The sequence below is a fragment of the Eriocheir sinensis genome, chromosome 52 (genome assembly GCF_024679095.1).
Source record: "Eriocheir sinensis breed Jianghai 21 chromosome 52, ASM2467909v1, whole genome shotgun sequence".
NCBI classification, from domain to species: Eukaryota; Metazoa; Arthropoda; class Malacostraca; order Decapoda; family Varunidae; genus Eriocheir; species Eriocheir sinensis.
Genome location: NC_066560.1, coordinates 9,526,908 through 9,550,641, shown reverse-complemented (window position 1 = coordinate 9,550,641; position 23,734 = coordinate 9,526,908). Strand labels below are relative to the sequence as shown.

General features: G+C 45.5%; 1 protein-coding gene across 3 annotated transcripts; it reads right to left on the bottom strand.

Annotated features, from left to right (window-relative positions):
* Window positions 1-2,710: 2,710 nt before the first annotated feature.
* Window positions 2,711-23,002, bottom strand: LOC126983035 (superoxide dismutase [Cu-Zn]-like). Of its 3 annotated transcripts, none has more exons than XM_050835468.1 (4): window positions 22,948-22,989; window positions 7,218-7,428; window positions 5,814-6,029; window positions 2,711-4,559 (listed from the first exon to the last, which is right to left on the bottom strand). In XM_050835468.1, the coding sequence occupies exons 1-4, from the start codon at window positions 22,950-22,952 to the stop codon at window positions 4,305-4,307; spliced, it is 687 nt and encodes a 228-aa protein (XP_050691425.1). In that variant the 5' UTR covers window positions 22,953-22,989; the 3' UTR covers window positions 2,711-4,304. The 3 variants fall into 3 exon arrangements, with proteins under 3 accessions (XP_050691425.1, XP_050691427.1, XP_050691426.1); XM_050835470.1 differs by lacking the exon at window positions 22,948-22,989 and adding an exon at window positions 15,566-15,661; XM_050835469.1 differs by lacking the exons at window positions 2,711-4,559; window positions 5,814-6,029; window positions 7,218-7,428 and adding exons at window positions 18,233-18,710; window positions 19,597-19,812; window positions 20,422-20,581 and having other exon boundaries at window positions 22,948-23,002.
* Between the last annotated feature and the right edge of the window lie 732 nt (window positions 23,003-23,734).

Sequence of the window (23,734 nt, the reverse complement as noted above, 5' to 3'; positions counted from 1 at the left end):
CTTCAGGACCCGGATGGATGTGCTAAGAAAACTTTGATAACGTCGAGTTGCACGTTGAGTTATGGCTGCTCTCTCTCTCTCTCTCTCTCTCTCTCTCTCTCTCTCTCATTCTTTAGGTCTTCTTACGCCTAAATACTCAATACTATCAGTCTACACAAACTTCTATAGCCTCCCTTTAAAGTACATACATAAGAGAGAACGACACTGATGAAGGGGTAACCATCACGTATGACACATTTAAATAAGGATTTCGTAGGAGTTCGGGGCATTTCCAGAGGTACTTTTATGGCCTTCGTGGTAGTTCGACCCTTATTCTGTACCATGAACCTAAGATGAACACTCATGAGAGCCCGATTAATCATCTTTTTGGCCTTTGGAAATAGTTGATGTGAGAGTCGGAAGCGTTTAAAAGAAAAGCGACCTACGTCTTTTCCTTAGGTGGTGGTGATTCGTGGCCTTGCTGGGGGTGATTGATAACCTTCCCGAGGAGGAGGTGATACGTAGGAGAGAGATAAAGTGAGGGAGAGAGGGAGGGATGGAGAGAAGGCGGTGAGAGACGGAGGGAAGTTAGTGAGGGAAGCGGAAGTGTGGAACGGAAAGAAGTGGATGAGGGAAGGAAATAAAAGCGAGGTAAGGTGATGAGGGAGGAAGACAGGAGCGGAGGTAAGATATTCAAGGGAGGGAGTGAGGAACCGAGAGAAGAAATGGAGAGAAAAGGATGAAGAAGAGTGAGGGAAAGGAGAGAGTGAGAGGAGAGTGGGACGGATAGATAAAGAACGAGAGAAAGAGAAGAAAGGGAAGAGAGAAGAGACGAGAGAAAAGAAAACAAAAACAAAAAAACGGAGGGAAGTTGATGAGGGAGAGAGGAGCGGAAATACTTGGGTGAGGAGAGTTTGAAGGTATAAAAAGAGGGAGGTTTTCTTGGTATTTTTAGCAAGCTCCGTATCTTCATCATGCACTAATAATACGGTGGAATCTTACGTGCTATGCCTTTTTTTTTTCTATTGCCCATTAATGGAGGTTAGTGAGTTTATGGCCGGCAAACCCAGCAGTGAATGGGTACCAGATATTAATCGGGGGTTGTGTCCCGTCTCCTGGGGTCTGTTCCCTTCTCCTATAATTCCTTCCCCCTCCTGTCTCTCTCCGGCGTATGACCACAGATGTTGCGCCGACTAAACGAAACTTTTTATGGCCAGCAATCAGTCATCTCAAGCACCTATCTGTCTGTCTGTCTGTTTGCTGGTCCGCCCCTCGCTGTTTACTTGTGTCAGTCTTAATTCATCTTCCTCCCTCGCTTGCATATTCCTGCTTGTCCGTCTGACCTTCAGGTAACGGTTTCCTCTTCCAGTTTTTTTCCTCTTTTGGTTCATTTCTTCTTTCTCATTTTCTTGTTCTTGTTTTTTAGTTCTTATTCTGATTCTGTCTTTTTTTATGTTTCTGGCTTAATTGATCGTTTTCCTCCTCTTCTTCCTGTTTTTGTTTTTGTATTGTATTTATTATTCTCTCTCTCTCTCTCTCTCTCTCTCTCTCTCTCTCTCTCTCTCTCTCTCTCTCTCATACTTCACATTCTCATATTGCCTCTCACTGTCTTGTTCATCTCCCTCTTTTCCTCCTCCTCCTCCTCTTCCTCCTCCGCGGCTGTCCTTGGCCCTCTCGTCCCCAGTGTCACGCTTCCCTCCATCACTCACGCCCCTGACCGGCCAGTGAGGGCTAATGAAGGGGTAATTAGGGAATAGCAACATATATACTCAGTCATTAGAAGCCTTGTTGTCTGTCCCCTTGTGTGTGTGTGTGTGTGTGTGTGTGTGTGTGTGTGTGTGTGTGTGTGTGTGTGTGTGTGTGTGTGTGTGTGTGTTACGTACATACACACACACATGCACACCTACACTCCCTCATTAGTATCATGTTGGTCTAATTATTTTCTCTTAATTTTCCTTCTCTTCCTCCTCTTCCTTCTTTCTTTTATTTTTTTTTCTTCCTCTCCGCTTTTGGTTTCCTTCCACTCTCATCTTTCCTTTTCTCTCCTTTGTTCGGCATTTGTCTTTTTCTGTTACATCTCTCTCTCTCTCTCTCTCTCTCTCTCTCTCTCTCTCTCTCTCTCTCTCTCTCTCTCTCTTTCTCTCTCTTTCACACACACACACACATACACCATAATCTTCCCCTCACTTCCTCCACCTCCACCACCACCACCTCCACTGCCATATATATTTCGGTCCTCTCCTCACTACCATTCATCACCACCACCTCCACCTCCAATTTCCGCTCATCACCATTCGCGCCACCCTTGAAATACCCAATAACTCACCTTCTTCACCTTAACCTTCATCACCGCTCGATTCCCGGATTTGACTCTCTCTCTCTCTCTCTCTCTCTCTCTCTCTCTCTCTCTCGCATAGCATAGGAACGCGTAAATATTTGATCAATGGACGTGGGTGTTTTGCCTCTCTCTCTCTCTCTCTCTCTCTCTCTCTCTCTCTTGGGGGGGGGGGAGAGAAAACTAAGAATGGGGAGAGTTGGGGAAGGGGAAGGAGAGAAAGGGAAGGAGAGAAGAGGAGGAGGGGAGAAAGGGGAAACGAGGAGAGGGGAGAGGAGGGTGAGGAGGGTAGGAATGGGAAGAGGGAAGGGGAAGATAGGGAGAGACGATGTGGAAGAAAATGGAAGAAGGTACGGTATATATAAAACAACAACAACAACGCATTCAAAAGTTAAATTTCTTCAAAGGTTTATTAATATATATCGTTCTCGCTCACTCCGTCTTTACATCTCCAATATCAACATCACTAACTTCGCATTACGTTATAAATACGGTATGAGTTTCGCTGCACCTAACGTATAGATCAGTTTGCAATAGGTCAGTAATAAGTGGTTCATTTTTCTCTTTTTTGTACTAAGCTTTGTGTATTGTGACTTTCTAATACTTTTTTCAGTCTTGTTTTCCTTTTCCTCTTGCATCATTTCATTTTCCTTTCTTATTTTTTTTCTATCGTTTAATATGTCTGTGTTATCCGGGCCTTGCTTTATTTATTCCCTCTTTCTTATCCTATCATTCTTTTTATTTCCCTTAGCATGTCTTTATTTATGTGTAATTTGGGCCTCGTTATATTTTTTTCCTTCCTTAACCTATTTCTTTTCTTTCGTTTAGTAACTTGGATCTACTTCTTCAACTTACCTTTTCTTCTTCTTTCGTTCAGCATGCCTTTTCTTTTTATTCCGTTTAGCATGTCTTTATTTATGTGTAATTTGTACCTCGTTATGTTTTTTTTCCCTTCCTTAACCTATTTTTTTCTTTCGTTCAACATGTAATAATTTTAGTAACTTGGATCTACTTCTTCAACTTACCTTTTCTCCTCCTTTCGTTCAGCATCCCTACTCTTGCTTATTTCACCTCATTAACCTATTTATTTTCTTTCTTTCAACATCTCTATATAATTTTTGTAATCTGGACCTTTTATTTATTTTTCCACCTTTATCATTTCTTAATCTTTCGTTCAACATGTCTATATTTTCGTAAGCCGGGCCAAGTTTTTTGTTTTCATCCACTATTTTTTTTTTTTACAGCAGAGGAGACAGTGCAAGGGCGTAAAATAAAAAGAAAACAATAATGATTAAAAAAAAGCCCTCTACTTACTGCTCCTAAACTGCTCCTAAACTTAATCTGCCAGTGTCTCTTTCACGATTGTACTTCTTTAATGGGTGACTGTTTTCTTGTTTTCCGTCTCACACCTTGTCCGTCATATACTTCTCCCGTCTTACACACACTTCTGATATCGTGATTCTAACTGGTGAAGAAGTATTGTGGTGAAGGGTGTGTGGTGTAGATCTAGAGACGCTGCGTGCCGTGGTGGTGGTGGTGAATACGGTGATGAGTGGTGTTGGTGTTGGTGTGTGGTGTCAGGTGGTAGTGAACGTGTTGATGAGTATGTTGGTTGTGACGTTAAGGTGGTAGTGCGTGGTTGTGGAATTAAGTGAAAAAGTGTATGGGGTTATGTGGTGGTGATGAGTGTGTGTGGCAGTTCCAGGGGTAGATTTATAACCCTTGTAGTAGTGTGACCCTTCTCCTGTATACCATAATTTAAAAAAAAGCCCACTCATTAAAACCCGATTAATTTGCTTTTCGACCTCTGGAAATAGTGGATCGTCTGGGAATTCCGGCCTCTTTCTCAGCGATCCCTGTAACAAATTAGGACCTATGTGTATCGTCTCTGCCACAGCCTTCAAATAAGCGATTCCTATACCGAAGTAGTGCCTGTGTGTGTGTGTGTGTGTGTGTGTGTGTGTGTGTGTGTGTCCGCCACAACCTCAACTTAAGCGATCCCTATGACGCCACACCCCACGCGGCCGCCAGCGTTGCCCGTCGTGAGGCTGGTGGGGTGTCCGCCTTTGCCCAGGTCGTCCTCCCCGGCGTGGACGACAAGAGCGCGCCCGACCACCGACCTCGGCCCCACCAGCGTGACGAGCGGGTCGGTGATGTTGACGACCGCGATGCCGGTTTCGTCCGCGAGGATGTTCCCGAGGTCACCCACGTGGCGCTCGAGGTTTTGAGGCGAGCCGTGGTCACGCTGCGGAGGAGGAGGGTGTGAGGGTGAGGGTTCAGGGTGAGGGTAAAGATGAGGACAAGGGTGATGGTTGGGAAGGGGGAGCTTAATGGAGGCAGGGTGTTGAGGGTCAGAGAGGGTGATAGATGGTATGGATGGGGGAGGTTTGTATGAGGGTGAAGTAATGGAGTAGGGTGTTAGTGAGATGGTAAGGGAGGGTAAGTCTGAGGGAGGGATGTGAAAGGGTGAGGTGGGTGAGAGCGATAGGGTCAGGAAGGGTGTAGAAGGGTAGAGAGTGTACGGGTGAGGGGGAGGGTATCAAGGTGAGAGAGGGTGTGAGTATAGGGTGAGGGGAGGGGAAGGAGGGAGGGAGGGGAGTGACGAAGTACCCAAATGGCAAGTTGAGTGGGCAAGGGCAGGAAGGAAACGAGAGAGAGAGAGAGAGAGAGAGAGAGAGAGAGAGAGAGAGAGAGAGAGAGAGAGAGAGAGAGAGAGAAAATGGACATTATTTTTTCAAGGTCCTTCTCACGTTTCGTTGCTATGTGTGTGTGTGTGTGTGTGTGTGTGTGTGTGTGTGTGTGTGTGTTTGCGTTAAAAGGTGCGCAGTTCTACCTCCCCTCCCTCCCTCCCCCCTCCCTTCCTTTCCTTCCTCCCTCCTTGCCTCCCTCCCTCATTCTCCCTCCCTCCCTCCCTTCCTCATTCTCCCTCCCTCCCTTCCTCCCTTTCTTACTCATTCTTCCTCTCGTGTAAGGTTTGTTTGCTTCTCTCGTTTTCTACTTCATTCTTTGCTTTTCTCTCCATTTCTCATTTTTCTCTCCATATATATCTCTCCCTCACTCCCTGCCTCCCTCCCTCCCTCATTCCCTCACTCCCCATGTCACACTCCTCGTTTTCTTCACTCCATTTTTCATTCACTCCTTATCACTCCCGCCCTCACTCCCTTATCTTTTTCACTTACTCCCTTACCCCCTTCCTCCACCTTTTCTCTCACACCCTTCTTCTCTTCGTCACCTATCCTACCCTCCCTCCTTCCCCCACACCCTTCCTCCTTCCCTCCCTTATACCCTTCGTCCCTTCCTTCCTCCCTCACACCCCTCCGTCCTTCTTTCACGCCCTTCCTCCTTTCCTCACCCCTTTGATTTTTCCTCCCTTCCCCCACACCTTACCTTCCTTCCTCCCTTCCTCCCTCACCCATCCCACCCTTCAACCCATCCTCCTTCCTTCACATTCTCCCACCTTCCCTCCATCACACCCTCCCTCACATCCTCTCTCCCTCACCTTGAACGGGTCATAATGGCCGCCCGCCGAGACGCATCCGAGCTCCAGACTTCCCTTCTCGTGGATGTGGAAGCCGTGGAGGCCGGGGGTTAGGTTGGAGATGGTCCCCTCGATGCGTACCTCCCCTGTGGGCGGCGCGTTCTGGGTCAGTTTGATGGTACCCGTGGCCTCTCCCCCGCCCAGGACAACCACGGCGAACTTGGGGCTTGGAGGGTCCTGTTGTACGGAGAGAGAAAGCTTTATTTATTCTTTCTTTCGTTCTTTCTTTCATTATTTTTTTACAGCAAGGGGCAAAAAAAAGGGAACAATTATAAAGAAAAAGCACGCTACTCGCTGCTCCTATAGAAGAGTTCAGATGAGTGGCCGAAAGATAGGTCAATTTCAGGAGGAAGGTCTGGTAAGGTTAGGATAAATTTGAGGGTTTAGGAAGTGGTTTAAAAAGGGTTGGAAGTAAGTTAGATGGAACTCTATAGGGTTAGAATCTACTTGGGGGTTCTGAGGTCCTGTAGTACGCAGAGAGAAGGCTATATGAGAGGTCAGGTAAGGTTAGGTTAAGATTTGAGGGTTTAGGAAGGTGTAAAAGGGATTGGGATAGGTTTGGATTCGATTCGAGTTGGTTAGATTAGGATTTGTGGGGTTAGAATCGACTCGAGGCTAGGGGGTTCCTGTTATGGGAGGGGAGACACTTTAAAGAGAGGTCCGGGAAGGTTGGATTAACGTTTTAGGGATTAGGAAGGGGTTGAATGGGGTTGAAATAAGACTGGATTCGATTTGAGTAGTTTAAATTGGTTTGTGGGGTTAGAAAATGTTTTGAAGGGGATTGGATAAGTGTACAGTAGAAGGTTATAAGAAATTTGAATGCGTTAGATTTGGTTTGTGGCGTAAAATCGGTTAGGAAGGGGTTGAAGAGGTTTAGAAGAAGGTCATAAGGAGTTTGAATGTCTAAGAAGTTTGGACGTGGCTGGAGTATAGGTTGAAGGGTTGTGTGGGGGGTTGGAATCGGTTAGGAAGGCGATTGGGGAGGTTTAAGAGGGTCGAGAAGAAGATTATAAAGAGTTCGAGACTGTTGGAACTCTGGAATTGCCTGGAGAAGATTAGATAGAGGTTTGGAGACTTGAATAGGTTTGGAAAGAGTAATAATAGATCGCACCCTATTACCATCACCCCCGCACCCCTCCCTCACACCCTTCTCTCTCGTCTTCCTTCACACCCTTCCTCCTCACCTACTCTCCTTCCCTCCCTCACCTACCCTTTCTCCTTTCTTTCCTCCCTCGTACCCTCCGTCCCTTCCTTTCTTCCTTCCTCCCTCACCTTCCTCCCCTACTCACCCCACCTATACGCTCCTTCCTCTCACGCCCTTCCTCCTTTCCTCACCCTTCCCTCACTCCCCTCCAACACACTCACAGGGTCAGCGGGGTAGAGGATGAGTTCGAAGATTGGGGAGCTGCTTGAGTTCGAGTTGGTGGTTCTGGCGTGTCCCGCGGCCGAGTTGATGTAGAGCAGCGAGGGGTAGTTGAGAGGGTTCGTCACCACCACCTGCCTCTCCTTCCGCTTGGTATTCTGGGGCGCCGCCGTTACAACCGCGGCCGCCAAAGCGAGGATTACCAGTACAGACCTGAGGGGAAGGACACACGAAGGTTAAGTTTTGAGGGTTTTAGAAGGGCTTTAAAGAGGTTAGGTAAGTTTGTATTCGGTTTGAGTAGATTAGATTTGGTGTTTGTGGAGTTAGAATCGACTTGGGGCTCGTGGTAAACGCACTACGAAATCTGCAAGAAAGTACGAACACACGAACATCCAAGAACATACGAAGATGTTTAAAAATAATACAAACGAAATCAGGAAGAAAATGATCGGTCTTGGAAAGGAAGCTCCTGTAAAAAACTTGTCACCGTGGAAAGAACGGAGACTAATCCATATTTTTCCACCCTTTTTCTTCTTTATTCTCCATTTTCTGTTTTGTTCCGAGCGTGACGGAAGGGGGAACCAAAGCAAACACCAGAGGACAATAGAAAACGGAGGAATAAAAGGGGTAATGATTATATTTTTCGTTTTATATATTTTTTTATTTATTTGTTGGGGAAGATCAAGGAACTATTTGTAAAGGAAGGAAGGGTCTGAGAGAAGGAAACGAAAAAGATGGAAAAATGGCAAAAGTGAAGGAAAAACACTGAAAGAATGAATGAAGGAAGGATAAAATGAAGGAGGAAAAGGAACATGAAGGAAAGAAGAAAGAAAGAGATAGAAAAAAAGGAAAGAACGAGGGAAAAAGAAGGAACAAAGGAAGGCAGTGAGAAGGAAAAGAGGAAGGGAGGGAAGGAGGGAGGAAGATATGAATGAAAAAAAAATATAAAGGGAAAGAAAGAAATGAAATATGGGAGAAGGAAGAAAGAAACAGGAAAAATAAATATGGAAAAATGAAAAAAATGAAGAAAAAATGAAAGTAAGAAGTAAGGAAAGAAGGAAAAAAGGAAGGATGGAAGGAAGGAAGTAGAAAAAAATGGAGGAGGCGGATGTGATGAGGGAGAGGAAGGCCAGGAATGCAATGAGTTATGTGAGGGAGAGAGATGGAGAGAGGGAGGAAAGGAGGGAGAGGAAGAGAGAGAAAAGGGGTGTGTGGATTGCAAGGAGGGAAGAAATATAAGAGAGGGCAACATGGAAGATTGGACGAATTGAGAGGGAGCAAGGGAGTGAGTGATGAAGAAGGGGAAAGAGAGGGAAGGGAGGATAGAGATGAAGGGAAGGGGGTAAGAAGGCATATGAAGAAGAAGAGTGAGAGAAGAAAGAAGAGAGAGAGAGAGAGAGAGAGCGAGAGAGAGAGAGAGAGAGAGAGAGAGAGAGAGAGAGAGAGAGAGAGAGAGAGAGAGAGAGAGAGAGAGGTCGTGTCCTTTTGACTTACCTGTACTTACCTTGACCTTGAAAGTGGTCAGGGGGCCGCGGCGCTCATTAACCTGTGTGTGTGTGTGTGTGTGTGTGTGTGTGTGTGTGTGTGTGTGTGTGTGTGTGTGTGTGTGTGTGTGTGTAGTTGGTTTCTTCCTTTTCTTGTTTTACCGAAAGAGGGAAGAGGAAAATTAGAGGAAAAAACGCCAATTCCTTTTTATTTTTATTTTATTACTTTTTTCTTTGTTTCTTTTCATCCTTAATAGTGATAATTTTCCTTTTTTCATCTTTATTTTCCTTCTCCCTTCTTTAATCTCTCTCTCTCTCTCTCTCTCTCTCTCATCACATTCTCCTCCATCCTTGTACGAATTTATACTACACGAATCTGACGTAAGCCCTTCCCTCCCTCCCTCCTCACCTCCTTCCTTCACTCTCTCCTTCACTCCCTCCCTCATTCCCTAGTCACTCCTACGCCACTCCCTTCCACGCACTCCCCGCGGTATGCAGCAGGTCGTTGGCGCACCTTTTCTCTTTCGGCGAAGTCCTCGGGAGGGTGTCTCTCTAGGACGGGTACTTTTGGGGGTGATGTGACACTCCTGCGGTCCCTCCTCTTCCTCTTCCTCTTCATGCTTCTCTCTGTTTTCTTTTCTTATAATTTTTAGGATGGGTGGTGATGTGACACTCCTGCGGTCCCTCCTCTTCCTCTTCCTCTTCATGCTTCTCTCTGTTTTCTTTTCTTATAATTTTTAGGATGGGTACTTTTGGGGTGATGTGACACTCCTGCGGTCTCTCTCCCTCTTCCTCTTCCTGCTTTCTATCCGTTTTCTCTTCTTTTAATTTTCTTCCTCTGCGTCTTGTCTGTCTTCTTATTTCTACTTCCTCTTTCTCCTCCTTTTCCTCCTCTTTCATTATATCATTCTAATCGCTTCTCTTTTTGCTAATTTTTCTCCGTCCTCTTCTTCCTCCTCCTCTGTTTCTTCTTCCATCTCTCCTACTCCTCTTCCTCCTTCGCTTCCTTCTTCTCAATATCCTTATCTTCCTTCTCCTTACCTCCTCCTCCTCCTCCTTTTCCACTACTTTGTTATCCTTGCTTTCTTTTTTCTTTCTTTTTCTCATCGTCCACCATTACTTTTTTCCTCCTCTATTCGGCCTCTTGCAGTCTCCCTATGTTCTTATGTTCTTGTGTTCTCCTCATCCTTAATAACCACCACCACCACCATAGCGCCAACCGGAGACATGGAAGCAAACATACACGGACACGATTCCCACATAATTTCACGCCCAATTTAATCTCCCTCCAGCCAAGGCCTTTTAATAGTGTTTACCTTTGCATCATCCTCAACCTCCTACGCAAAGTCAGAGAGAGAGAGAACAAAAAATATAGTCGTGAGTAGGGAAGGATGAAGGAGACTAGGTAGGAAGGGAAGAGGAAGGGGAACGAGACACGAAAGGGGAAGGGAAGGGTGAAGGTTTGGGGAAGAGAAACATAGGGAGGAAGGAAGAGTGGAATAGACGAAGGGAAGAAAAGTGGAAGATTAAATTACGAAAGATGGAATGAGAGGATGATAAAGAGGGGACTGAGGGAAAATGAGTACGAAGAGGGTTAAGAGAAGAAAGGGGAAGGGAAAGGAAGAAAAAGACCGGAATGGGGGAAATGGAGAAGGTAATGAGAGGAAGGAAAGGGAGAGAAAGGGAAGAGAGAGGGAGGAGAAGAGGAAAATTAGAGCAAGAGAGAAACAGATAAATGAGAAATGAAGAAAAAAAGGAAGGAAACAAAAAAAATAGGAATAGGAAAAAGGGAAAAAAAGGGATGTTAGGGAAGGGATCGAGGGAAGAAAAGGAAAAGAGGAACAAGATAAGGAGAGAGGGAGGGAAAGAGTAGGAGGAAGAGGGAGAAACAAAAGTGGAAGAAAAGAAGAAGGGGGAAGAGAACAAAGTGAGGAAAATGGAAGCTGGAAGAAGAGGTTAAGGGAGAAAAAAAGGAGGAGGAGGAGGAGGGGGGTTGTCTTCACTCAAGGTCACAATACCAACCCTTCCTCCCCCCTTTCCCCTCTTCCCCTCTCTACTGCTTAACCTTGCTTACTTGTCCGGGGGGGGGGGGTATTGAGGGTGGGGGGTGGGGGGTGCCTGAAAATTACCTTCTGAAAAATACTTGTAGTTGTTCGGTTCGGTACTGGTTATGCGTGTTGTTAGAACTGCCTCCTCCTCCTCCTCTTCCTCTTCCTCCTCCTCCTCCTCCTCCTCTTCCTCTTCCTCTTCCTCTTCCTCCTCCTCCTCCTCCTCCTCTTCCTCATTATTATCATCCTGCTTCTTCCTCTTTTTCCATCTGTTTTGTTACTAATTTATTTCTACTTTGTCCCTGAGTTGCCTCCTTAGCTTAACCCGCCCCCCCTTAACCTAACCTAACTTAACCTAACCTAACCTAACCTAATAATCTTCCTCATCTCCCTTCCACATCTTCCTTATCGCCCTTGAAGAAAATGCAAGTTAAATACGAACCAGGAAATAAGCAGAGAAAGAGCATATAAAAATTGATAGAAAGGAAAAGAAGGAAAAAAAAAGAATAAAAAGGAACGCGAGAAACAAAATATAAAAGTAACGAGAAGTGAACGAACTCTTAAGCAAACAAATGAATTAACGAGAAAATACGATGAGTCAGTATTTGCGTGTGTGTGTATGTGTGTGTGTGTGTGTGTGTGTGTGTGTGTGTGATGCAATATACTACCACCACCACTCTCTCTCTCTCTCTCTCTCTCTCACCTGACCCTGTTCTGCTCACCTGAGACAATCTAATACTATAAACACTTTCTCTAGGGCAGGCAGGCAGGCAACGTTCTTACATATTCTATACTCGTGCGGTAAGAAAATCAACAGACCTTAATACAGACAACTTTCCCTTCGCGGTACAGAACAAAATTATACGCTAGCGAGGAAAATAATAAGGAAAAAAAAGGTTATGTGGTTGTGCAGGGACGATAGCTTGTTTTAAGAGTAGACTTGATAGCTACATGGACGAGGATGACAGGTGGTAGTGGGGGGGAATCTGGAGCTGCCCTGTGTTGACCATTCGGCCTCTTGCAGTCTCCCTATGTTCTTAGGTCCAAACTCTTAACCATTTTGGGGCATACAGTACACCCACATTTGATAAGTCTTTCGTAGAGGTTGTGTGTGGGTACTTCCATGGGTAGTTTTTATGAGCCCAATGATAGTTTGACGAGGCTTCTGCGCCGTGAACGTGGGAAACACTTATGAGAACCTGTCTTAATATATTTTGTGGCCTTTGAAATATTTGTTGTGAGAGAATACAAATTATAGATGTCTTGGCGGCTGCGGCGGGGGTGGTGGGGGTGGGTGTTGCGACAAGACCTGTTCCGGGGTATGCTTGTGCTTGTAACCTGTCAAGTGTGTGTGTGTGTGTGTGTGTGTGTGTGTGTGTGTGTGTGTGTGTGTGTGTGTGTGTGTGTGTGCTGATGCCTTGCCGCTCATGACGTAATGCCTAATGGTTCTTAAAGGCTTAATAGTGACGGAGGAGGAGGAGGAAGAGGAGGAGGAGGGGTGGAGGAGATGGAAAGTGATGATGATGATAATGGTTTTGATTACAAAGAAACGTATTACGAAGAAGAAGAAGAATACTAACAAGAAGATGATGAAGATGAAGATGCTTAATACGACGATGACGAGGGTGACGCTAAAGAAGAAGAAGAAGAAAAAGGTAATAAGGATAAGAAAATAAAGATGAAAAACGTGTGTGAAAAGAAGAAAAGGAGAATGATGAAGAAGAAGAAAAAGGAAAAGGAGAAGAAGAAAAGGAAAATGATGAAGAAGAAGAAAAAGGGAAAGAAGAAGAAGTAGAAGAAAAAGAAGAAAAAGAAGAAGAAAAGAACAACAATAACAACAACAACAACAACAACAACAAGACAAATACGAAGAAAACAAACAAGCCAAAAAAAAAAAAAAAAGAGAGAGAGAGAGAGAGAAGGCCACGAGGTCAACGCCACCTATCATCCATCATCACAATCATCACGGCGTTCAATCTTTCTTAATGACTCAAGGTTTTCGTGGCCACATAATTGCTTTTCTCACCTTGGACTCGTCATGACAGGTGAGAGAGAGAGAGAGAGAGAGAGAGAGAGAGAGAGAGAGAGAGAGAGAGAGAGAGAGAGAGAGAGAGCAGTAGGTAACCACACAGAAGCTTACACCTGAGAGATCTGAGCGTGACGGATACTGCGTCGTGACTGAGATGAAAAAAGTGAATGTTAGCCAATTTGTACGCGTTATAGTGGTGCCGGATGCTGGTGTCGTGGTTAGGATGAAGGGAATGTTAGCCAATTTGTACGCGCTTTTCTAATGGGGGGGATGAGAGAGAGAGAGAGAGAGAGAGAGAGAGAGAGAGAGAGAGAGAGAGAGAGAGAGAGAGAGAGAGAGAGAGAGAGAGAGAGAGAGAGAGAGAGAGAGAGAGAGAGAGAGAATTTACCATTTGAGTCCTTTGGGTTAGTGACCTTTGATTGACCTCCTCCTTCTCCTCCTCCACCTCCTTTCTCCTCTTCATCTTATCCATTCTCCTTCCTCCTCTTCCATTCTCTTTTTCTTTATTTCGATTTTCCTTCTTCTTCTTCCTCCTCCTCTTCCTCCTCCTATTGGCCCACTGAACGCACGTGTGGCGGGGGAGGGGGGAGATCGAAGCAAGGACGAACATAATAACAGGTGAAACAGCAGCTTGGGGAGTGCATCAGGCAAGCTCAGGTGAAAGTGAAGGAGAGCTTGCACACCTTGTCGCCTCGTCCTGGCCAGGTGACAAGCGAGAGAGAGAGAGAGAGAGAGAGAGAGAGAGAGAGAGAGAGAGAGAGAGAGAGAGAGAGAGAGAGAGAGAGAGAGAGAGAGAGAGAGAGAGAGAGAGAAGTAGTACATTCCCCTGGATTGCACCGGTTTTGGAGAGAATAGCGTAATGACAGTAATAGTAATAGCAACAGATCTCGTTCAGTTCGGCCCATAGTGCCTGCTGCTCGACCCCAGCCCGTAATGGTGCAGGCAAGTGTTTTTATAGTGGCCCCATCTTGCTTGGCTCATGTTGCCTCCCGGAGCTCATCTTTGATCCTCTTTAGAGAGTTTATCCTAAGTCCGGGTTGATAGGTGGTCTTCAGGACAGATGTGGGTAGTCTTTAGGGGCTATTACACTGGGCAAAATCTCCGTGGATCTTCAGTCAAACCACGATTTCCGCTGGCGTGAATCTCATTTGTTTCTTGTTATTGCTGATGATGGTGAGTAATACCGTCTTGCTTTGGTGAAATCTACCGTAGCTTTGGAAGATCGTGGACACGTCAGAAAACCCCGGAAATGTGAGAACCACGCCAGCGGAAATCGTGGTTTGACTGAAGATCCACGGAAAATTTGCCCAGAGTAATAGCCCCTTTAGGCCACTCGACGATGACTGAAAATAGCTTGTTGCGGCCGGCGGGACTCGAACTGGGGAACTCCAGAACACCTCTCCGGCACCCTGACCACTCTGCCACCGCCTCCCCAGACAATGGATGAGGCTAGAGTTAGTGGTTGTAATAGTTTTAGTTATTGCTGTTGTTGTTATTGGTAGTGATGGTATGTGTTTTAGGTGGGTGGCAAGGCTCACCACCCATCACCACCAGTCCACCAACAAACAAAGCACCGCGTGAGAGAGAGAGAGAGAGAGAGAGAGAGAGAGAGAGAGAGAGAGAGAGGAAGTGGGTGTTGTGGAGGCTGTGATTGTGTTTGTGAGTGCGTGCGTTTGTCCTGATCACTGTTGTTTGACGCCCTAAGTCTTCCTCTCGACTTCCTTCATTTTTTTCCTTCTTTCTTTCCCTTTGTCTTTTGTTTATTTGCTTTTGTTTCCACTCATTCCTTATTTTTTTCCTTTATCTTGCTTTCTTTCTGTCTTCATCTGTCTGTGTGTCTCATTTGCTTTCTTTTCCAGTCATTCATTCATCTTTTTCCTCAGTTCCTTTTTTTTTTTTTACCTTGCTTTCTTTCTGTCTTCATCTGTCTCTTAATTGCTTTCTTTTCCAGTCATTCATTCATTTTTTCCTTAATTCCTTTCCTTCTTTGTGCCTTCATTTGTCTGTGTCTCTTAATTCCTTTCTTTTCCAGTCATTCATTCGTTCACTTTTTCCTTAATTCCTTTCCTTCTTTGTACCTCCATTTGTTTTTGTCTCATTTGCTTTCTTTTCCTGTCATTCATTCGTTCACCTCTTCTTAAATCCTTACTCTCTGTCCGTCTCCATCTGTCTGTCTGTCTCTCACTCTACCATTAATTAACAGAGAGGTGACGATGTTTAAACCCTGAGCTCTCAATCACAATCAATCTCAATCAATCTTTCTTCACTCCTTTCCAATAAGTCAGTCTCTTCTTATCCCCTGTACGCTGATGTTTTTGCGCCTCCTTTCTTTCTTCACTCCTTTACAATTACTGTCTCTTTCTTGTGTACTCTCCTCTCTCTGTTATTTTGTATTCTTTCTTTGCTTCTTTCCAATTTGGCTGTCCTTCCTTCCTTCTAGCCCGCCTGCCTTCGTGCCTGTCTACCTGTCTGTCTGTCTACCTCCCTAACTCCTCTTCTCTGTCTAATCTTAACACTAGAGAACTAACTCACCAACAGACATCAATACCTTGCAATGCTAACACGAGATAGCAATGATAATTAAACCTTAAAGACCCTAACAGACAGGTAACCACAACAACAGGTAGCTAGACCACCAAATCACACCAACACCTGATAATGAGCAAACTCACACCAGGTAGCATCAACACTAATTAGCAAAAGACCCCGGAGCGCAGGTATAACAGGTAAAACAAACACCTGTACTGCCACTTCCCCTCTTTCCTCCCTTTCCCTTCACCTGTACTCACCTCATGTTGACCCGACGAGCTCCTGCGACCGTCTGTGTTTCCCTCAAGGTCTCCAGTTGCTTATATACTGACGGGGGAGCGGTGGGGCGGGGAGTTGGAGTGGGGGGGAGGAGCGTTTGTCAGAGGAGGCTCACGGAACGCCACACCGTCACGCCTCTTCCTCCTCCAACATTGTAACAAAACGCATAATTCGCATCCGTTGTAGCTCATCATTGCTTCCTCCTCTCTTTTTTTTATTTATTTTTTGTTCTGTCGTTGTTGGTTTGACTTCAGCGTCTTTTCCCCCGGTTTTTCCTTCCGTCTATCCTAAATTTTCCTGTTTTTTTCTTGTCTTATTTTCCTTTCCTCATGTTTCTTTCTTTCCTTCTGGCTTTCCTTCCGTTTCCTCCGTGTGGGGTGGAGGTGGAGGGGATTGAGTTCGCGACAAATTGCGTAGGAAGGGTCGTCAGGGAGGCGTGTGATATCCTCAGCCATGTCCTTGTTATGAATCTTGACTTCGCTGTGCCTCCCGTGTCCCTCTGTTACCAAGGCCTTACTGAGCGTCACAATACATGGGTGGAGGTGTGTGTAGGGGTGGGGGGAAGGTGTGGGGGGGTAGGGGGATGTGTGTGTGGGAGGGTAGGTGTGTGTGTGTGTCGGTGTTGTGGTTGAGCGAAGATAATTGATTTGTTCACATGATTCGTTTTATTTTACGTTATAGAATTTTGCTTGGGGAAGGCCTGTGTACTACTTGTTGCCTTTCTTTTTCTCTATTTTTTTTTGTCTTTTATTTCTTCTTTTTTCCTTCCTTTTCTTTCCCTTTCTCTCTTTACATATTCTCTTCATTCATTCATTCTTCTTGAATTGTTTTAAAATCCAAACAATTTATTTATTTATTTTTTTTTTTTTGCGAGAGAGGGAGGGAGGGGGGTTCAGGCCGTGTTCTCATCGTGTCAACACAGAACTCTCGCCTCACCTCTCCGGCTGTAATGACGCATAGTTGTCCGTGTTATGTGTATAGTACGTCTCATCGCTCTTGACCGCTGAGCTGGTGACGGACTGACGTTGAGGCCACACCTAAGCATTATTCATATTTAGGTCCGTTTAGAGAAGATTATTATCCGTCTTATCGTAATTTATCAAGTTTAAAATTCTGTGATAGTTTTTAATGAACTACACTGACTTACTTTATATATGTACTGTAGTCATGATCATCTAAAGTCAAATGTACTGACTGTCATGCATACTTATTGACAAGTGATTCGTTACTAATTAAGATAATTACAGAGGGTACTGTGGACTTTTGCCACGTGGTGAGGAAGGTGAGCTCGAATCTTGCGACCTCATTGCTGGTGACGGTAAGGCCAGTCACACTTACGCACCTTTTTACAGCAGGGTACAGTTTAAGGATGTTATGCGTAGGGCCGTAATTTCTGTAGGGGCTAAGGGCCCCCTCGATGTTTTCTATATCTTCCTCGCTTCGCTCGCCACCCTCCCCCAGCACCTCATGAACCTATGATGTCCTCAAAGCCTCTAAAAAATCTGCAAAAAATTACGGAGTTGATTCGTAAACATTTCCGTGATAGCTGATGGTCTACACTGACTTGCCTTATGGAGTACCGTAAAATGGGGTAATGGTGACCGGTCCTGAAGAAAACTCCATGAGAGCAAACAAACATAAAAACTTTTATTGAAAAGTTATATATTTGGAAAATACTGACCTCCTTTAGTACTTCTTGTACCCATAATAAAAAAAGACAGAAGATGTGACAAGAGGAATGTAAAGATATGGGGGTCAACTTTCCCCACGGGTTGGGGGCAAACTTGACCCACGACTAACACTGGTAGGGTAGTGGTGACCGCCGACTTCAAATATATATCCTACATAGTCCTTAAATAACATGTGGTGTTACTTTGACCACTTCCTACAAATTGTAGACTAAATCATAAAAAAAAGATCACCATTGACAACAACAAAAATTTTCACATGAAAAATTATCATTTTTTGAAAGGATTGAAGCCGACCATCAGGTCTCACCAAGATAGTTTACCGGTGCCATGGCCGAAACGTGAAAAAAAACCTTTTTAATCACGTAAAACTGAGCAGTGTATACTTTAGCAAAATATGAATCTACCGAACTTATACTCTTTTTTACTGAAAAAATCTGAAAATCTACTGAAATCACCGCCGCACCATCTGGCAACACTGCTCAGTCAGTCGCGCTCCAGACAGTTTTCGGCACACCCCTTGTACTACTTGTGATATGTACCTTACATCATCGCTACTGAGCTTCCCAACGATCTGCATTCATCCATGTCACTTATAAAACTCAGTAACAGGAGTAATATATATATATATATATATATATATATATATATATATATATATATATATATATATATATATATATATATAAACACACACATGTGTGTGTGTGTGTGTGTGTGTGTGTGTGTGTGTGTAGCTGAATTACCAACAAGTTATTGGTAATCTGTGAGTATTATTTGGTTTCTCAGCATCCATCTATGAGCATAATAATTTTGTTTCTTTTTTCCCTGATCGATATTGATGTTTTTTTTTTTTAATCTGATGACTGATAAGTGACAAATTCTTGAGTTTCAGTTATTGCTTGAAAATTTTCGTGATATTCAAATAGTTTAAAAAATTCGGATAATTTTTTTAATTAGTTGACATACACATCAGTGCCACAAGAGAGAGAGAGAGAGAGAGAGAGAGAGAGAGAGAGAGAGAGAGAGAGAGTGTCCAACTCGGGTTTTTATCGCACTCAAATCACCCTTTGAATAGTTCGTTTTCTTTATCATTTCTCGCAAGGCCGACCAACTGACGTCACCATCATCATGGTCATCATCAGCACCAACCTACGCGTCAGACCACTGTGTCTCCTTACTCCTCCCCTATGCCTATGACGCCGCACACCAAACGGCCGCCAGCGTTGCCCGTCGTGAGGCTGGAGGGGTGTCCGCCGGTGCCCAGGTCGTCCTCCCCATCGTGGACGACGATAGCGCGCCCGATCACCGAAGTCGGCCCCTCCAGCGTGACGAGCTGGTCCACGATGTTGATGCGCGCGATGCCGTCCTTGTCCGCGACGATGTTCCCGAGGTCACCCACGTGGCGCTCGAGGTTTTGAGGCGAGCCATGTTCACGCTGCGGAGGAGGAGGGTGTGAGGGTGAGAGTGAGGATAAGGGCGGTGGTTTAGAAGGGGGAGGTTAATGGAAATAAGGTGTTTGTCACGTAGTCTTGGGATATGCTGCAAACTAATCGACAGTCAGCATTCCGCCAACTTCCCGACAACGTATTAGCCAATATTTCTGAGCCGACAGTCGTCACGAACGTCCTTCATAAGACGAGGAGTGTCGTCAAGACAGCCCCTCATTATTCTTATGAAGTCGGCATGGACGACTGTGCCGACAGGAAACTGTCAAAATTAAAAAAATGGCTCTGACATTATTCACGACTGCTTCAGGACAAGCCAAGACTGTTGGGGGCAGTCTTGACAACCGGAAATGACCGTTGGTCCAGACCCTTGCCGACTCTGCCGACTCTGGGCCACGACAACCCACGATTCTAGGGTACACAAGGTCTTGGGTGGTGATGAGAAAGTGTCGGGCATGTCTAGAAAGAGGTCTAGAATTGGTCGCCGGATGCTGAGCGGACGTCGGGAGGGGAGTGTTGGGTCCTGATGGTTAGCGCGAAAAAGTATTCCATGCTAAACTTTTATTTCCGGTTGATGTCTGAGGGAGGTCGGGGACAGTCGTCAAGACTGTCCCCGACAGTCTTGGCTTGTCCTGAGACAGTCGTGAAGACTATCGGGACCATTTTTAAAATTTTCACCCCTTCTACCCTCCTTCCTTCCCTCACATCCTCCTTTCTTCCCTCCCTCACCCCTCCCACCCTCCTTTTCTCACCTCTCCTTCCTTCATCACTTCTGCTCTCACATCCTCCCTTCCCTTCCTCACCTCTCCTACCCTCCCTTCTCTTCCTCACCTCTCCTACCCTCCCTTCCCTCCTTACCCGCCTCCCTCCCCTTACCTTGTACGGGTTGTAATGGCCACCCGTCGAGCCGCATCCGCCGTCCAGAACTCCCGTCGTGTGGATGTGGAAGCCGTGGATGCCGGTGGTCAGGTTGAAGATGGTCCCCACGATTTCCACCTCCCCGTTGGGCGGGTTGTGCTGGGTCAGTAGGATGGTGCCCGTGGCCTCGCCCCCGCTCAACACAACCACGGCAGTCTTGCGCTTTGGGGGATCCTGTTGGACGGGAGGGAAGGATCTGGTGAGGTTAGGTTAAGGTTTGAAGGTTTAGAAAGGGGTTGAACTGGTTTGGGAAAGGTTTGGTGAGATTGATATAAGGTTTGAAGGTGTAGGTATGTTTTAAAGGAATTGAGAGTGGCTTTGACTCGATTTGTGTTGGTTAGACGGGGCATTTTGAAGTTAGAATTGACTTGAGGCCAGGAGGTCCTGTTGTGCGGAGGGAGAAAAGTTTGAGAGGTTTGGAGAGATTGGGTTATGGTTTGAGGGTTTAAGAAAGGGGTTTCAAGGAGTTGTGGGGTTAAAATCGGTTTGGAAGGGGATTGGAATGATTGAGGAGTTAGGAGTTCGAAAGTGTTAAAAATTAGGACGACTGGAGGAGTAGAGAAAGGGGTTTGTGGGGTTAGAATCGATTAGGAAGGGCAATGAAGAGGTTGAAAAGGATTGAGAAGATTATTAAGAGTCTGAAAGTGTTGGAAGTCTGGAATTGACTGGAGAAGATTAGCTAGAGGTTTGGAGACTGGGATGTGTTTGGAAAGGCTAAAAAGAGATTCCACCCCCTTACCATCACCCCCGCACCCCTCGCTCACCCTCCCAACACAGACTTACAGGGTTGGCGGAGGAGAGGCTGAGTTCCAAGATCGGGGAGTTGGAGTTCGTGGCTAGCCCCGCGGCCGAGTTGATATAGAACACCGAGGGGTAGTTGAGGGGGATCTGGGGCGCCGCCGTCACCACCGCCGCCGCCAATGCTACCGTTATGAGTACAGACCTGAGGGGAAGGGCACGTGAAGGTTAGAGTTTGAGGGTTTAGGAAGTGGAAGGGGTTGGGTTAAGTTTGGATTCGATTTGAGTAGATTAGATTGGGTTTTGTGGGGTTGGAATCCTTGCTTACCTGTCCTGGGGGTATTGAGGGTTTGGGTGCCTCAGAATTTCCTCCTGAAGGATACTTGTAATTATCTGGTTCGGTACTGTATATGTTTTTGTTGTTAGCGCTACTCATACTCCTCCTCCTCCTTTTCTTCCTCCTCTCTCTTCCTCCTCCTCCTCATCCTCCCTATTATCATCCTCTTCATTCTCATCATCCTTCCTTCTCTTCTGTTTTGTTACTACATATTTCTTCTTTGCCCTTGAGTTGCTTCCTTTATCTTAAAAAAATAACTAACCTAACCTAATTATCTTTTTCTTCCTTATCAGCGCCGAAGTACACGCAAGGGTGTGGATAAGTAAATAGGAAGAAGGCAAATAGGCAGATGAAGAGCATATAAAAAATGATGCAAAGGAAAACGATAAAAAATAATATAGTAAAGAAGATAAAAACGAACGTGAGACAAAAAATAAGAAGTGAACGAACTCTTGAGCAAAGAAATGAATGAGCGAGAAAATGAGTCAATACCTGAGTCAATGCGGGAGTTTACCTGCGTGATTATAAGTAATTCCCATGTTTGTATTTGTGTGTGTGTGTGTGTGTGTGTGTGTGTGTGTGTGTGTGTGTGTGTGTGTGTGTGTGTGTGTCCTCCTCCTCCTCCTACTACTACTACTACTACTACTACTACTACTACTACTACTGTTGGCCCACAGAACGCACGTGTGGCAGAGGGGAGATCGAAACACGGACGAAATAATGTCAGGTGAAATAACAGTTCGGGGCGTGCAACAGGTAAGCTCAGGTGAAAGTGAAGGAGGGTTTGCACACCTTGTCGCTTCGTCCTGGCCAGGTGACAAGCGAGTATGGCGCGACCTTTCATCCTTTCACTCTCACCTGCTACCTGAGGGCCCGCGCGCGCGCGCGCGAGAGAGAGAGAGAGAGAGAGAGAGAGAGAGAGAGAGAGAGAGAGAGAGAGAGAGAGAGAGAGAGAGAGAGAGAGAGTAGAAAGTAGTAAATTCACCTGGAATGCACTGGTTTTGGAGAGAATGGTGTAATAGCAGTAGAAGTAGTAACAACTCTAATTCAGTTTTATATATATATATATATATATATATATCTATATATATATATATATATATATATATATATATATATATATATATATATATATATAAACGTTCGGGCCATTGCGGCGGTATAGGCATTCCTGAAGGGCCCTGCTGGTCGGCCCCGGCTACAGTGGTGCATCAAGTGTTCTTATCGGGGTACCATCTTGCTTGGGTCATTTTGTTTCCCGGTGTGGTGTCGTCTGCCATCCCGTGTCGTGAGGTATCCCATCCTGATCTGCGCATCGCAGAAACCAATCTTTACTATCACAGAGTAACTAATGAAAGCATCTAAGTGTAAAAAAGTACCAAGAAGGACCTAAAAAGTGATGTAAAGCGAAACAGGTCACAAGAAGAAGAAGAGTGATTGTTGATATCCTAGTTATATGCATACGTACGTCATCATTTGATTTCATAATAATATGAATAAACTTGGGTGGGACAGATCGCGACAAGAAGTCGACAAAAGACACGGTACCTTGTCGAAATTCATGTATGTATACAGGATGGGATGTCTCATGATAAGGGGATGTCTGACGACACCACTCCAGAGCTCATCTTTAATCCTCTTTAGAGAATTTATTTTAAATCGTCGTTGCTAGGTGGTCTTGAGGTCAGCATGTGGGTAGTGTTGGGCCACTCGGCGATGGCTGAAAATAGTCAGCTTGTAGCGGCGGGCGGGACGTGAACGCGGGCACTCCAGGTTACTTCCTTCCTTCTTTCTTCCCTTTCATCCTTCCTTCCTTCCTTCCTCTGCCTGCCTGCCCTCCTTCCTTCCTTCCTTCCCTTTTCTTCCTGTCTTCCTTCCCTCTCCCTCCCTTTCTTCCTTCCGTTCTGCCTGTCTGCCTGCCTCGCTTCCTTCCTTATCTCCTCTCTCTGATCTTAACACTAGAGAACTTAATCACCGACTGGGAACATCATCTTGCAGTTCTAACAATGGATAGCAATTAAATAAAGATGTAGGGATCCCAACAGACAGGTAACCACAACAACAGGTAGCTAGACCACCAAAGCACACCAACACCTGATAATAAGTAAACTCACACCAGGTAGCACAACACTAATTGGCAAAAGACCCCCGGCGCCAGGTATAACAGGTAAAGCAAACACCTGTCCTGCCACCCCCCTTCACCCATTCCCCCCATTCCCTTCACATGTACTCACCTCATGTTGACCCTACGAGCTCCTGTGATCGTCTGTGCCTCCCTTAGGGTACCCAGTGGCTTATATACTGACGGGGGAGCGGGGGGTGGGGGTGGGGAGGTAGGGGAGGAGCGTTTGTCCATAGCTCCCTATTTAGAAGGCTATTGTTTTTCAGAGGGTGCCGGAGAAGGTCCACGGAACGCCTCTCCACCGCGCCTCCTCCTCCTCCTCCTCCTCCTTCTCCTCCTCCTTCAACATTGTAATAAAACTCATTAATTCGCATCCGTTATAGCTCATCATTGCTTCCTCGTCTCTTTTATTTATTTTTTATTTTTTGTTTTGTCGTTGTTGGTTTAGCTTTATCGTTTTTTCTACTGTTTCTCCTTCCGTCTTTCCTAAATTTTCCTGTTTTTTCTTGTCTTATTTTCCTTTCCTCATGCCTCTTTCTTTCCTTCTGGCTTTCCTTCCGTTTCCTCCGTGTGGGGCGAAGGTGGAGGGAATTGAGTTCGCGACAATGTGCGTAGGAAGGGTCGTCAGGGAGGCGTGTGATGTCCTCAGCCATGCCCCTGTTATGAATCTTGACTTCGCTGTGCCTCCCGTGTCCCTCTGTTACCAAGGCCTTACTGAGCGTCACAATACATGGGTGGGTGTGTGTGTAGTGGTTATAGAGTAGGAGTGGGGGGAAGGTGTGTGGGTGGGGGGATGTGTGTTGGAGGTAGCCCTAGATGTGTGTGTGTGTGTTGGCGTTGTGGTTAAGCAAAGATTATAACTGATTTGTTCACACGATTCGTTTTTGTTTTTACGCCAT